The sequence below is a fragment of the Sesamum indicum genome, linkage group LG2 (assembly GCF_000512975.1).
Source record: "Sesamum indicum cultivar Zhongzhi No. 13 linkage group LG2, S_indicum_v1.0, whole genome shotgun sequence".
In the NCBI taxonomy this organism is placed as follows: Eukaryota; Viridiplantae; Streptophyta; class Magnoliopsida; order Lamiales; family Pedaliaceae; genus Sesamum; species Sesamum indicum.
The window spans coordinates 375,126-385,790 of NC_026146.1; the positions used below are offsets into that span (position 1 = coordinate 375,126).

A 10,665-nucleotide genomic window follows, 5' to 3' on the forward strand; every position below is an offset into this window, starting at 1 on the left:
GGGAAACGGTCACTTACTTTTTTCATCAGATGTCATGCAATGTGAACAAAAATTGGTCTACGAGCACGAAAGAAACTTCATCCAACACCATCTGTATATATTTATTTATATTTATACTAATATAAAAAGAAAAGTTTTTCAATCCACGCCAAATTTTTGTAAAGCAAAAAATGCCATTGAACTAATTAAATAATTAATTTATTCAATTTTATATTAATTTTCATTCTTTGTTTCTTTCTTTTTTTAGTATAATCTATTCATTTATATTTTTTTACTTTAATTTATAATATATTTTAAAACATAAAAAATTATTCATTATATGCACGTAGAAATAGCGTGACACAATAACTAATTTTATTATTAAGTGAGGCCACATTTTTGGGATCTCACTCTTTGGTGTCAACACTAAGTCATGGTTTGCAATTTAATGGTGACAATGTTGTATGTGTGGTTTCGTTGTATTATTGGTTCATGGGTGAAGAAGTAAAAGATGTTTTGAATGTGATTGATCTTGCTGGTATCCAACGTGTATCTGAGAGGGGATCAACTGAAGGATGAAACTAATGCATCACATTGAGAATTATCTTACTTGTTTCTTGAAGAAGCTTACCTTTGTCATATAACCCATTCATTTGTTGATGAGCATTACATAGGCTATTAATGAGAGTTTATCATTCATTTGTTGATGAGCACTACATAGGCTATTGATGAGAGTTTATCATTCATTTGTTGATGAGCATTACATAGGCTATTAATGAGAGTTTATCATCAGTAAGTGAGACCATATCTGCGTTAGTGAAGGAGAGATATGTGGCTATAGGAACTAGCAGGATGAATTGCTCCCAACTTCACCGGTTCAACAAGTTTAATGTATGATGGTCCAAACAACAATTGGAGTAATTGGTTGTCTATTCTTAATCTGCTATCAATCTTATTAATCTAAGATATGACTGACAGATAGGTTGTTATAATACAGTAACATGCGAATAGTACTTTATGTGCAGGTACGTTTGGTATCGGGTCGTGTCAAAATTCACCTAAATCCTAATGCTTTCTGATTTCATACAACTTTGAAGAACATATAAAATACAAGTAGTCTTGAAGTCATTTGTTTGATTGGATATTAATGTGACCTAACACCACCTACTTGCTAGTCACAAAGCAGGTAGGAAACTATCTGCCTTGCACGACCAGAAACATCATTACATCATCAAACCTCAACTCTTTGCTTCATTTCTAAGGGGAAACACGAATATTTAACAATAAGTTGATATGCAGCAATGATTTCCTTTTTCCTGCCAATTTATCAAGCAACTCTTCTCTTCAAATCTCCCCTTCCCGAGGGATCAACACTTGAGAATTCTTGGATTTCAGTTTCAGTATCTTACATTGAATATAAGCAGGCACACTGTTACATGATATTTTACTCAATTCAACAACTTCTCAAGTCATCTGCACCCTGAAAATCCCTCTCCCTTCACAAGAAACATGAGAGCTAAACCACAATACCCCTTCAATCTCAAGATCATTTTGATTTGTTTTTTCTTTCTATTCCTTCTCTTCTTGACACTCAGATCAAGTTTCTCCTACTCCCACCACACTTCTTCTTCAACCTCAGCAATCCATCCTGCAAACTCATCAGATCTCCCAGAAGAACCAAAGCCAACAGATTGCCCAACTCTTCCTAATTTGACACCAACATGCACCAAAATCTCACCTTCTTTAGCACATGCCTTAGTCCACTACGCAACATTAAACATCACCCCTCAACAAACCCTGAAAGAAATCTCCGTATCCCTTAAAGTGCTCGAAAATAAGTCCCCGTGCAACTTCTTGGTGTTCGGATTAGGCCACGACAGCCTTATGTGGACGGCACTCAACCATGGCGGCCGAACGGTATTCCTTGAAGAAGACAAGTCATGGATTCAGCAAATCCAAAGGCAAATCCCGTCATTAGAATCATACCATGTTGTGTATGATACCAAGGTGACACAAGCAGATGAACTCCTTGAGATCAGCACGAAAGAAGAGTGCAAAACTGTTGGTGATCCAAGATTTTCAAAATGCCCACTTGCTCTAAAGGGCTTGCCTAACGAAGTGTATGATATAGAATGGGATTTGATCATGGTGGATGCCCCGACAGGGTACTTCGACGGTGCACCAGGACGGATGAGTGCTATATACACCGCCGGATTGATGGCAAGAAACAGAGAAAATGGTGAGACTGATGTGTTTGTGCATGATGTGGATAGGGTGGTGGAGGACAAATTCTCAAAGGCATTGCTGTGTGAAGGTTACTTGAGAGAACAAGAAGGGAGAATCAGGCATTTCACAATCCCAAGTCACAGGACTCGTTCGGGCAGACCTTTCTGTCCATAGAGATGCTATGCTCCGAGCAACTGTATTGAATTTCCAATAAGTTTTTTTTTTTTGGTTATTTGCTCTGCTGGTATGGATGAACTCTGGAGGGGTTCTGGTTTTTGATTTTATGCTTATCATTTATGAGTACAATTATTATTTCATTCTTACCACTTTTGAAATGTGACAGATTGAAAAACTTGGGAGAACCAAAGTACTATTATGCATATGCAGAAGGGAAAATGTAAGAAGAGAAACTGAGAAAATTAATGTTAATGATCCTGATATCTATACAATGTTTTTCAACATGCAGATGCATTCATATTTGATAAAATTGTAAGAAAAGGATGAACAGAAACACTTCCAGAATTAACAAATTACTACAGATATACTAAGGGCTGACCACAAATCTAGAAAGAAATCAAATTGAGTAATGATCTGTTAAAATTGACAAGAAGCCGATATCAAATGTGAAATGTCCGAATTTCAGTGGAGATTCTTAAAATAATCAAAGGCTGAGGGCATATTTGCAAAACATAGGGAGGAAAAAAAAGAAAAAGGGAAACGATACGACGTCGTACTGTGGACCGTTCTATCCAAAACCACAAAGGTCCGGTCTTGGGTTTCTTATATCATCTTCTTCCTATTATCAATATCGCCCCCATAAGAAAAAACAAACAGAGAAGCTCAAATCAATCCCCCAGCAATGGCGAAAACAAAGAAAGAATTGCTGGCATCAGCACCATGGAGGGCGGGCCCACAAGAAAGCGATGAGAAGTTCAAAGACGCGAGGCTCAAAGTGACGTCACAGCCTGGTACAACACCCACAATGCACGTACCTGGCAAGAAGAAGTTTAACTCCCAAAACGACGGAATTGGAGAAGACTCCCTCACTGAAATCGACCCCGAACTGCGTTACAGTTTCCAGCGCAATTTCCAGGTAAATTAGGTGAAGTCCTATGGTCTATTTTTCTTGATTTTCACTAACTCTTGTGTGCGCAATGTGTTCTGCGTATTTAACTAGTATTTGTTTATATTTGCGAGGTTGAGTTCATATTTTAGAAACCAGTTGATTGAAAGTTGTGATTTTTGTGCTCCGTGAGGTTATCAGTGTGAGAGTGAGGATAGATTGCGCTTTTAAAGGAGAATTGTATCTTTGTTGGTGCTGCTTCTGTCTGGTCCTGCGAAATCTTGGGTTTTGGTGATTTTGCTTGAATGTGATGAAGGATTCTTTCTCCTCTTCTTTATTTAGTAATGAGCTGCTTATATCTAAGTAATTGGGCATGGGGATGTTTTATATTGCAAAGGCTCTTTCTCAATGATTGGTGTCTTCTATGTTGCATCAGGGAAGTGGTTTCTTATTTTTATGGTATTTTACCGTGTGAGCTATAAATTGCTTCCAGTATGCTATTTATTGATCAACATGCTTGTTGTTCTAAAGTGCATCAATGCCTTTGCCTTTGAGAGTCGACTCATGAGGTTTTAAGAGGATAACAAAAAGACTGGATTGTACACTTAACCCCTTGGACAATGTCATTTACTATCTTTGAGAACAGCTAAAAAACTCGCTTCATGGAAATTCTTTTTTAATTTAAGGTCATTATTTAACGTCAAAAGTCTTCCGCGTTCTGGGTATGTCTAATTGAGGGTTTGCTGCTGAATTGTTGTGTCCTGATATATCAGTTATTAGCATCTTTATATGCAAAAAATGTATGAGACATAAAGAACAAACATATATTTCCCTGCTTGTGGGTATGACCTGTTGGTGCTATGTAGTGTTATTTACTTGTTATTGGTTGTACATAAAATACATCGTATGAAGCCAATGATTCAGCTTTTTCATGTTTCTGCAGTTCCTCCAACGTGTTTTTAGCATTGATACAATTGTCAAACCTCTGCCTCCTGCAATGGCGTACAATGTTTCACGCAATTTGACCTTCTTCACAAGGATCTTCACACAGTTCTTTGGTAAGTTGGAATCCTCCACTTTGTTCCTTCATGGTCTTCCTTGTAATTTTGGTGGTAGAGGAGGAAAGGACTAACCTGTTGTTTTCTATTGCTTTCTCATCTACTCCGTTCAGCCTGTTAGTAGTGGGTGGAGTATTCTTTCATAAATGGAATGTGCATCATTCGATAGAGTCTGATTCTGCATTTCATGACATTTCCTGATGTTTTCATCGTCCACAATGCGCTAATTTGAGTCAAAGGAATAGAATTGCCAGTTGCAACTGACCAACCAGAGATGAAAAGGAGATTTGCTGCAACAGAACGTAATCCATATTTGAATGATAACCCATTAACCAACAAGGAGGCTCATATAGTGGGAGAAAAATCTATTAATATATATTGCTGAGGTTATCAAACATTTGTCTTTTTAACCAGGACCCTGTCATGGATCAATGACTAATTTGTCTCCTATTTTACTAGTCTACCAGAATTAAGTGGGTTGGAGGAGTGGGTCCGCAAGAAAATATTAGATAAAATGCGACACAAATGAAAACCATTGATTTCTAGAAAGAATTTCATCATGCATCATTATTCAGATGTATTTCAATTAAAATTCTTCTCACGAACTGTTGCCTTCTTAATGCTGCTGCTCCTCATGAGTATTGTTCGATTGGGCAGATCCTGCTGGTATAGCTGATGCACAGAAATCACTTGGACTGGGTCAAGAGGAAAAAGTACGCAAAGTACGCTAAGTTTTGAACTTCAGATGCCGCCTGCTGTTTTCCTGGTTGCTGATTCATGACTTTTGTAAAATGTAATGAACATGCATAATTGCCCTTATCTGCCAAATATTCATCTGCACTGTAGCTTCAGCAGGGAGCTTTTGTATTTGGATAATGACTCGATTATAATGTAGATTCAGATTCCGGGAACCAGTGTCATTATTAATAGGTTTTGCACTCCAGACCTGAATAATGCCCAATATGACTATATATTATTAATAAATGAATCATAATTAATTTACGTGCTTGATAATCCAGTAGCCATATAACTTGTGAAACTTTTCATCAGGACAAATCGCCGATTGATTCAAGCTTGTGATTTCGTAACATACACAAAAACGAGCAGAACCACCAGTGCATTGTTTTCGGAGGTACATAAAAACCAACTATTCTTGCTAAAAAGGAGCACTATACATTGATCATCTTTTACTGCATACTTACTCTCAATGAACATGCAGAGCTGCGACAGGGTGGTGTAAACTCCACCTGCCCCTCCAAGACAACCCCCCCAACCCAAAAAAAAAAAAAGAAAAGAAAAAATCTAAAAACAAAAAAGCATAATAAAATACTAACAATTGCTACAAGAAAAATGAAAAGAGAAACAAATAGAATAGATAGCAGTCATCAGTATCTATTGAGGTGAACCTCCACGCCAATAGCCCCAATTACTCATTCCACATTCTGAAAGGAACTTCTGATAGTCATCTTCAAGTTTGGCATAAGAATGGAAAATTTCTTCAAAATGCACTTCTTCCTGCTCCTCTGAGAATGGCTGTAATGAAGTTTCAACCAGCAAGTATTAGGATATGTACCTACTTTCATCTACTAAACAAATGAGCACATAAGCAGAGATATCTAAATTATTAGATACTTCGCACAAGGAAATATTGAATTCAACAACAAAAGAAGAGCAAAGGAGCCAAGAACCACTATATTTCTAGAATCCAGTAGAGTTGAACAATTTACAGGGAGAATGTGAATGAATGTAGTTTTATACTTACATCAGAATCCGTCTCAGGTTCAGCATCCAGAGCATCTGGTTCTCTCAACTCACTAAGGACAGTTTTCCATCTCACACTATTACACCTATCGCGGGGCATTCCAGATTTATTTACAGCCTGATCTCTCAAGTTTCTGGCAACTCTATTTTGACAAGCGCCAATTATGCATCTGATGCAAAAGGCAATGAGAGGAACCAGAACTAGAACAGAACCAGTTCTCTTAGCCTGATAACATTGAAAAGATTGTTGAGGTTGCAACTCAACATTTAATAATTATATATGATGATCACAGAAATACATTAAGGAGGAGATGTATAAATGATGAATGGATAGAAGGATAAATCAAATGAAAGTGCTTACAAGTGGTAATCGACAGGATGATGGAATAGTAAGGATCTGATTCCATTGTCTGGTATTAAATTCTGAACAAGGAGTTGCTTTAGGCAATTGATGTTCATGAAATTTATCTCCCTCAAAGTGGCACTGAAAGAATATAAACGGAATATTAGCACAAGCTAATGCATATATTTAAGTCCAGGAAACTAAAACTAAGTAGCTATAAGCAAGAAACTTCAGTAGTCACAGAAATCTCAGCATTTGATTCAACTCCACCTGCCTTGGCATATGGCAATATAGGAATGCAGCTGCAAGAGCATCAAGCCAGTTATTTCAATATCAAGCATTTAACTCTTTCCAAGCATACCCCTAAAGCATTAATCACATATTTCCATGTCTGGCATTTCAAAGTTGCATATTCCAGTGGTTATCATCATAGCATGTATTATCTTGGAAACGTGAAATTTCTTACTGCAGCCACAAAAAGCCTAAGCGAAAACAATAACATGGAACAGAATCCTTGATAATTGTATCTAGAGTGGCTATAAATGTTCCGAGGTCGTACCCGGATAAACAATCAAGAAATATAAAATGCCGCAAGTTTAGACGGGTAAAAGGGAAACAAAAAATGAGAAAATATAACATGCAGCTTACCCCTTGAGCATCTCCAGCACTAGCAGAAGGGATATTAAGATGTTTCCCTTCGGAAACAAGATCAACATCAACAATGTCCTTATTAACAGCAGCAATGTCATGAATTGGCACCCCATACAATTTTGAAATGGAAGTCAAGTTTTCACCACTGCCATTGCCAAAAAAATCATGACATCAAGTAAATAAACAGGCATACCGAGAACTTCCAAAAAATGGCAAAAAGCTTTTTCAACTAAAGCTCTTATGCTAAAAATAGAACGACATAAAGTTAACAGAGAACCAAAAAGCTTCATGAAAAAACTCATTACTCTTTGACCACATGAACCAAGATTTTCTTGCTTATGTCTCGATCCTTCCAAGCTATCCTCTGAATATGAAGCTTCCATCGCTGTATCAAAAACCCACAAATAACTAGCTCAAATTTTATTACCAACATTCAGTAATCCTCCTACAGTTGCTTAGCAGACAAATGTTTCCAGCTTATCCGAAAAGACGAAAAACTGACACGGAGAATGAGGGGAGAGAGAGAGAGAGAGAGAGAGAGAGAGAGAGAGAGAGAGCATAAGAGCACCTGAGCAAGTAAAGTAAAATGCTTGGTGAAGAAAGAAGAGGAATTGAAGATGGCAGTGGGAAGAGAAGATTGGCTAAGCTTCAGTTCCATTGACCATTATTTTTTTGTTTTCTTCTCATTACAATCAAAAAATAGAGTTGAGTACCCCTCCTGATCATGAAACTGTTCTTAAGTGAAAGTGACCCAATGAATTGGGCCTTGATTTTTGAACATCTGTTGCCGTTCAGCCCAATGAATTTATCCTCTTTGGGCCTTCGTTTTGGTATACAAAGAAAACAAAAATCTTAAATCTTAAATCTACTTTTCTTGATTAAGACCCTGTCGCTGTGGGTTTTATTCTTGCATGTATTTTTCTGTGTACTTGAACATACATTATGAGATGAAACAGCATACTTTTGTATGCTTCTGTATATAATTTTCTCTCAACGTGAAGATATCCAAATCAGTTGTAAAGCATTTTTTTTTTTATTTTGTTGATCATGAGTTCTATTGCTTCAAAAATTCCATCCCCTTCTGCAGATAATTCAACTTAACTGTGAGGAAAGGGAGCCCGAGGACTGAAGTTCTGGCTAAAGAAATATCTAACTTACTAAATCTTGTTTCTGTAAGTTTGCTTTCTTTCTTTCTTTTCTCAAAACTTATACTAAAAGTGGAGCAAACCCACCGTATGCAGTTTCCATGGCCTATAACAATTCTACGGGAACAGCCCTGAAACTCTCACGAGATATGAACTCTTTCCACCGCTGATTTTAGCACAAAAAGACATTCCAAATATAATTCATGAATTACAGCTAAAAAGAGCATTCTGCACATATTTCTTCTCACGGGTTCTTGCTTGGAACATACCAACTTTCTTGATTTCAACACATGAACCCCATCAAAATGACATACCAAGAAACACAATATAAAAGCCCAATTTCCATATATTCAGAGTATAGGAGAAAAAGAACCAAGTGTTCTCCATTTCAGCTGGCTATTGCAGCTTCTGTCAAACTAAGCTGTTCTTGTAGTATTGAAAATGACAACATTTTGTAGGTTTCTTTTGGGGGTTGTTTTTAGTTTCGGGTGTTCAACAGGTAGTCTCGCTGGCAAGGTCTATTCACAGAGTAATAATCAAGGGCCCCAAGTGCCATGCCTTTTCATATTTGGAGATTCATTAGTTGATAACGGCAATAATAATGATATACTTACTCTTGCTAGAGCTGATTACGGACCTTATGGCATTGATTTTCCACAAGGTGCTACAGGGCGTTTCACCAATGGCCGTACTTTCGTCGATATTTTAGGTTCTATTTATTTTTTTTAAGGAAAACTAAAAAGAAAATAGCACTATCTATGCCAAACCCTGCATTATCATGAATTTTCTACGTGTTGTAACTTCATCTATCATCATTACTATGGTTACTATATTTCAGCTTTAGATGGGTGCTAATGCAGTTATCATGTTTTACTTTGTACTCTTCGCAGCCCAGTTATTAGGCTTTCCAAACTACATTCTCCCTTACGCCAGGGCTCGTGGCCGAGCATTACTTCAGGGAGCAAACTACGCCTCAGGAGCTTCTGGAATTCGTGATGAAACTGGAAACAATTTGGTATATATTGCAGTTCGATTTGCTATATTTGTACCGAGATTCCCATCCGTGTCAATTATAAGTCGCACGAATTTTACTTGTCTTATCACTACAGGGGGATCACATGTCAATGAACCGGCAGGTCGACAGCTTTGCTAGCACTGTGCAGCAGCTGAATAGGTACTTCAAAGGAGATGGAAATGCCCTTGGCAACTATCTTAGCAAGTGCATCTTCTACTCAGGATTGGGGAGCAATGACTACTTAAACAACTATTTCATGAGCGACTACTACTCAACCAGTTCTGAATACACCCCTAGAACTTATGCTGCTTCTCTCATTGAGGATTATACCAAACAATTAACGGTGGACAAATTTTCGTTTTCTTATATTTTCCTTTTTCAGTCATTTTGTTTGTTTTCTTCTGATGAATGTTTATAAATTCAGGAGTTATACAAATTGGGAGCTAGGAAAGTGGTGGTGACTGGAGTTGGACAAATAGGTTGCATACCGTATCAGCTAGCACGATATGACGGTAATGGTAGCAGGTGCAATGAAGAGATCAACAATGCCATTGCCCTCTTCAACACAGGCCTCAAAAGACTGGTTGATAGATTTAACAAGGGCCAGCTTCCCGGGGCGAAATTCATTTACCTGGATTCATTTCAAAGCAGCCAGGACTTAGTCCTGAATGCAAAAACTTATGGTGCGTATCTACATTTTGTTACTGATGAAAAGGGCTGGACTGAATTTCTTTTCTCACTGCTTTCCGTTTGCTGTTGAATAGGATTTGAAGTGGTGGACGAGGGATGTTGTGGGGTAGGAAAAAATAATGGACAGATAACATGCCTTCCTCTTCAAATGCCGTGTGATGACCGCCAAAAATACTTGTTCTGGGATGCGTTTCATCCAACTGAAGCTGCTAACATTTTACTTGCCAAGAAAGCCTACATTTCCAAGTCTAAATCACATGCGTATCCGATTAATATACAGCAGTTAGCCATGCTCTAGAACTTCTGAGAAGTCTCTTACTTCATTTCATACATTCAACAGTGTATCATTGTAGTTTGTGCTCCACTTCTTCAGTTAATTGTCAACTCATTCTAGTTGAAATATGCAGAAATCTGTTATAATAGAAATGTTCAAAAAAATTCCTATGAGAATTAAATTATTAATTACTTCCCTTGTGATATAAAAAAAAATTTTAAAAAATCCCTCTGTACAGAAATTGGGCCACGCATGCTTTGATTGCGAATTGACTATGAAAATATCTTTTTGTTTTTTTTGTATTTTTGCCCTTCTCTCACATCTGAAATATGTAATATTATATATATATATATTAATAATAAAATATTATTTTATATAATAATTATTTAATTATTTATATAATAAAATATTATTTTTAATTATTAATTAAAAATTAATTTATATATTAAAAAAAAAAATA

General features: G+C 37.0%; 4 protein-coding genes across 4 annotated transcripts; 3 read left to right on the forward strand and 1 right to left on the reverse strand.

The window, feature by feature from the left end:
- Positions 1,216 to 2,528, forward strand: LOC105175205 (glucuronoxylan 4-O-methyltransferase 1-like). Its single transcript, XM_011097567.2, has one exon. The coding sequence runs from the start codon at positions 1,489 to 1,491 to the stop codon at positions 2,377 to 2,379; it is 891 nt and encodes a 296-aa protein (XP_011095869.1). The 5' UTR covers positions 1,216 to 1,488; the 3' UTR covers positions 2,380 to 2,528.
- LOC105175213 lies at positions 2,985 to 5,237 on the forward strand. The gene is made up of 3 exons (XM_011097578.2): positions 2,985 to 3,298; positions 4,212 to 4,326; positions 4,984 to 5,237. The coding sequence occupies exons 1-3, from the start codon at positions 3,065 to 3,067 to the stop codon at positions 5,055 to 5,057; spliced, it is 423 nt and encodes a 140-aa protein (XP_011095880.1). The 5' UTR covers positions 2,985 to 3,064; the 3' UTR covers positions 5,058 to 5,237.
- Positions 4,983 to 7,764, reverse strand: LOC105175222. The gene is made up of 6 exons (XM_011097591.2): positions 7,650 to 7,764; positions 7,387 to 7,466; positions 7,079 to 7,226; positions 6,449 to 6,571; positions 6,089 to 6,313; positions 4,983 to 5,859 (listed from the first exon to the last, which is right to left on the reverse strand). Exons 1-6 carry the CDS (start codon positions 7,737 to 7,739, stop codon positions 5,719 to 5,721), a joined length of 807 nt encoding a protein of 268 aa, XP_011095893.1. The 5' UTR covers positions 7,740 to 7,764; the 3' UTR covers positions 4,983 to 5,718.
- LOC105175228 (GDSL esterase/lipase At1g33811) lies at positions 8,602 to 10,333 on the forward strand. Its single transcript, XM_011097605.2, has 5 exons — positions 8,602 to 8,935; positions 9,117 to 9,241; positions 9,336 to 9,584; positions 9,666 to 9,924; positions 10,006 to 10,333. Exons 1-5 carry the CDS (start codon positions 8,668 to 8,670, stop codon positions 10,227 to 10,229), a joined length of 1,125 nt encoding a protein of 374 aa, XP_011095907.1. The 5' UTR covers positions 8,602 to 8,667; the 3' UTR covers positions 10,230 to 10,333.

Bases quoted from the DNA above. Each gene is read 5' to 3' on its own strand.
- LOC105175205 (XM_011097567.2), top strand. From the start codon at position 1,489: ATGAGAGCTAAACCACAATACCCCTTCAATCTCAAGATCATTTTGATT.
- LOC105175213 (XM_011097578.2), top strand. From the start codon at position 3,065: ATGGCGAAAACAAAGAAAGAATTGCTGGCATCAGCACCATGGAGGGCG. The intron at 3,299-4,211 runs GTAAATTAGGTG...ATGTTTCTGCAG, and splicing joins GTTTCCAGCGCAATTTCCAG to TTCCTCCAACGTGTTTTTAG. The intron at 4,327-4,983 runs GTAAGTTGGAAT...TCGATTGGGCAG, and splicing joins GATCTTCACACAGTTCTTTG to ATCCTGCTGGTATAGCTGAT.
- LOC105175222 (XM_011097591.2), bottom strand. From the start codon at position 7,739: ATGGAACTGAAGCTTAGCCAATCTTCTCTTCCCACTGCCATCTTCAAT. The intron at 6,314-6,448 runs GTAAGCACTTTC...CAATGTTATCAG, and splicing joins CATCCTGTCGATTACCACTT to GCTAAGAGAACTGGTTCTGT. The intron at 5,860-6,088 runs GTAAGTATAAAA...ACTTCATTACAG, and splicing joins AACCTGAGACGGATTCTGAT to CCATTCTCAGAGGAGCAGGA.
- LOC105175228 (XM_011097605.2), top strand. From the start codon at position 8,668: ATGACAACATTTTGTAGGTTTCTTTTGGGGGTTGTTTTTAGTTTCGGG. The intron at 8,936-9,116 runs GTTCTATTTATT...TACTCTTCGCAG, and splicing joins TACTTTCGTCGATATTTTAG to CCCAGTTATTAGGCTTTCCA. The intron at 9,925-10,005 runs GTGCGTATCTAC...GCTGTTGAATAG, and splicing joins CCTGAATGCAAAAACTTATG to GATTTGAAGTGGTGGACGAG.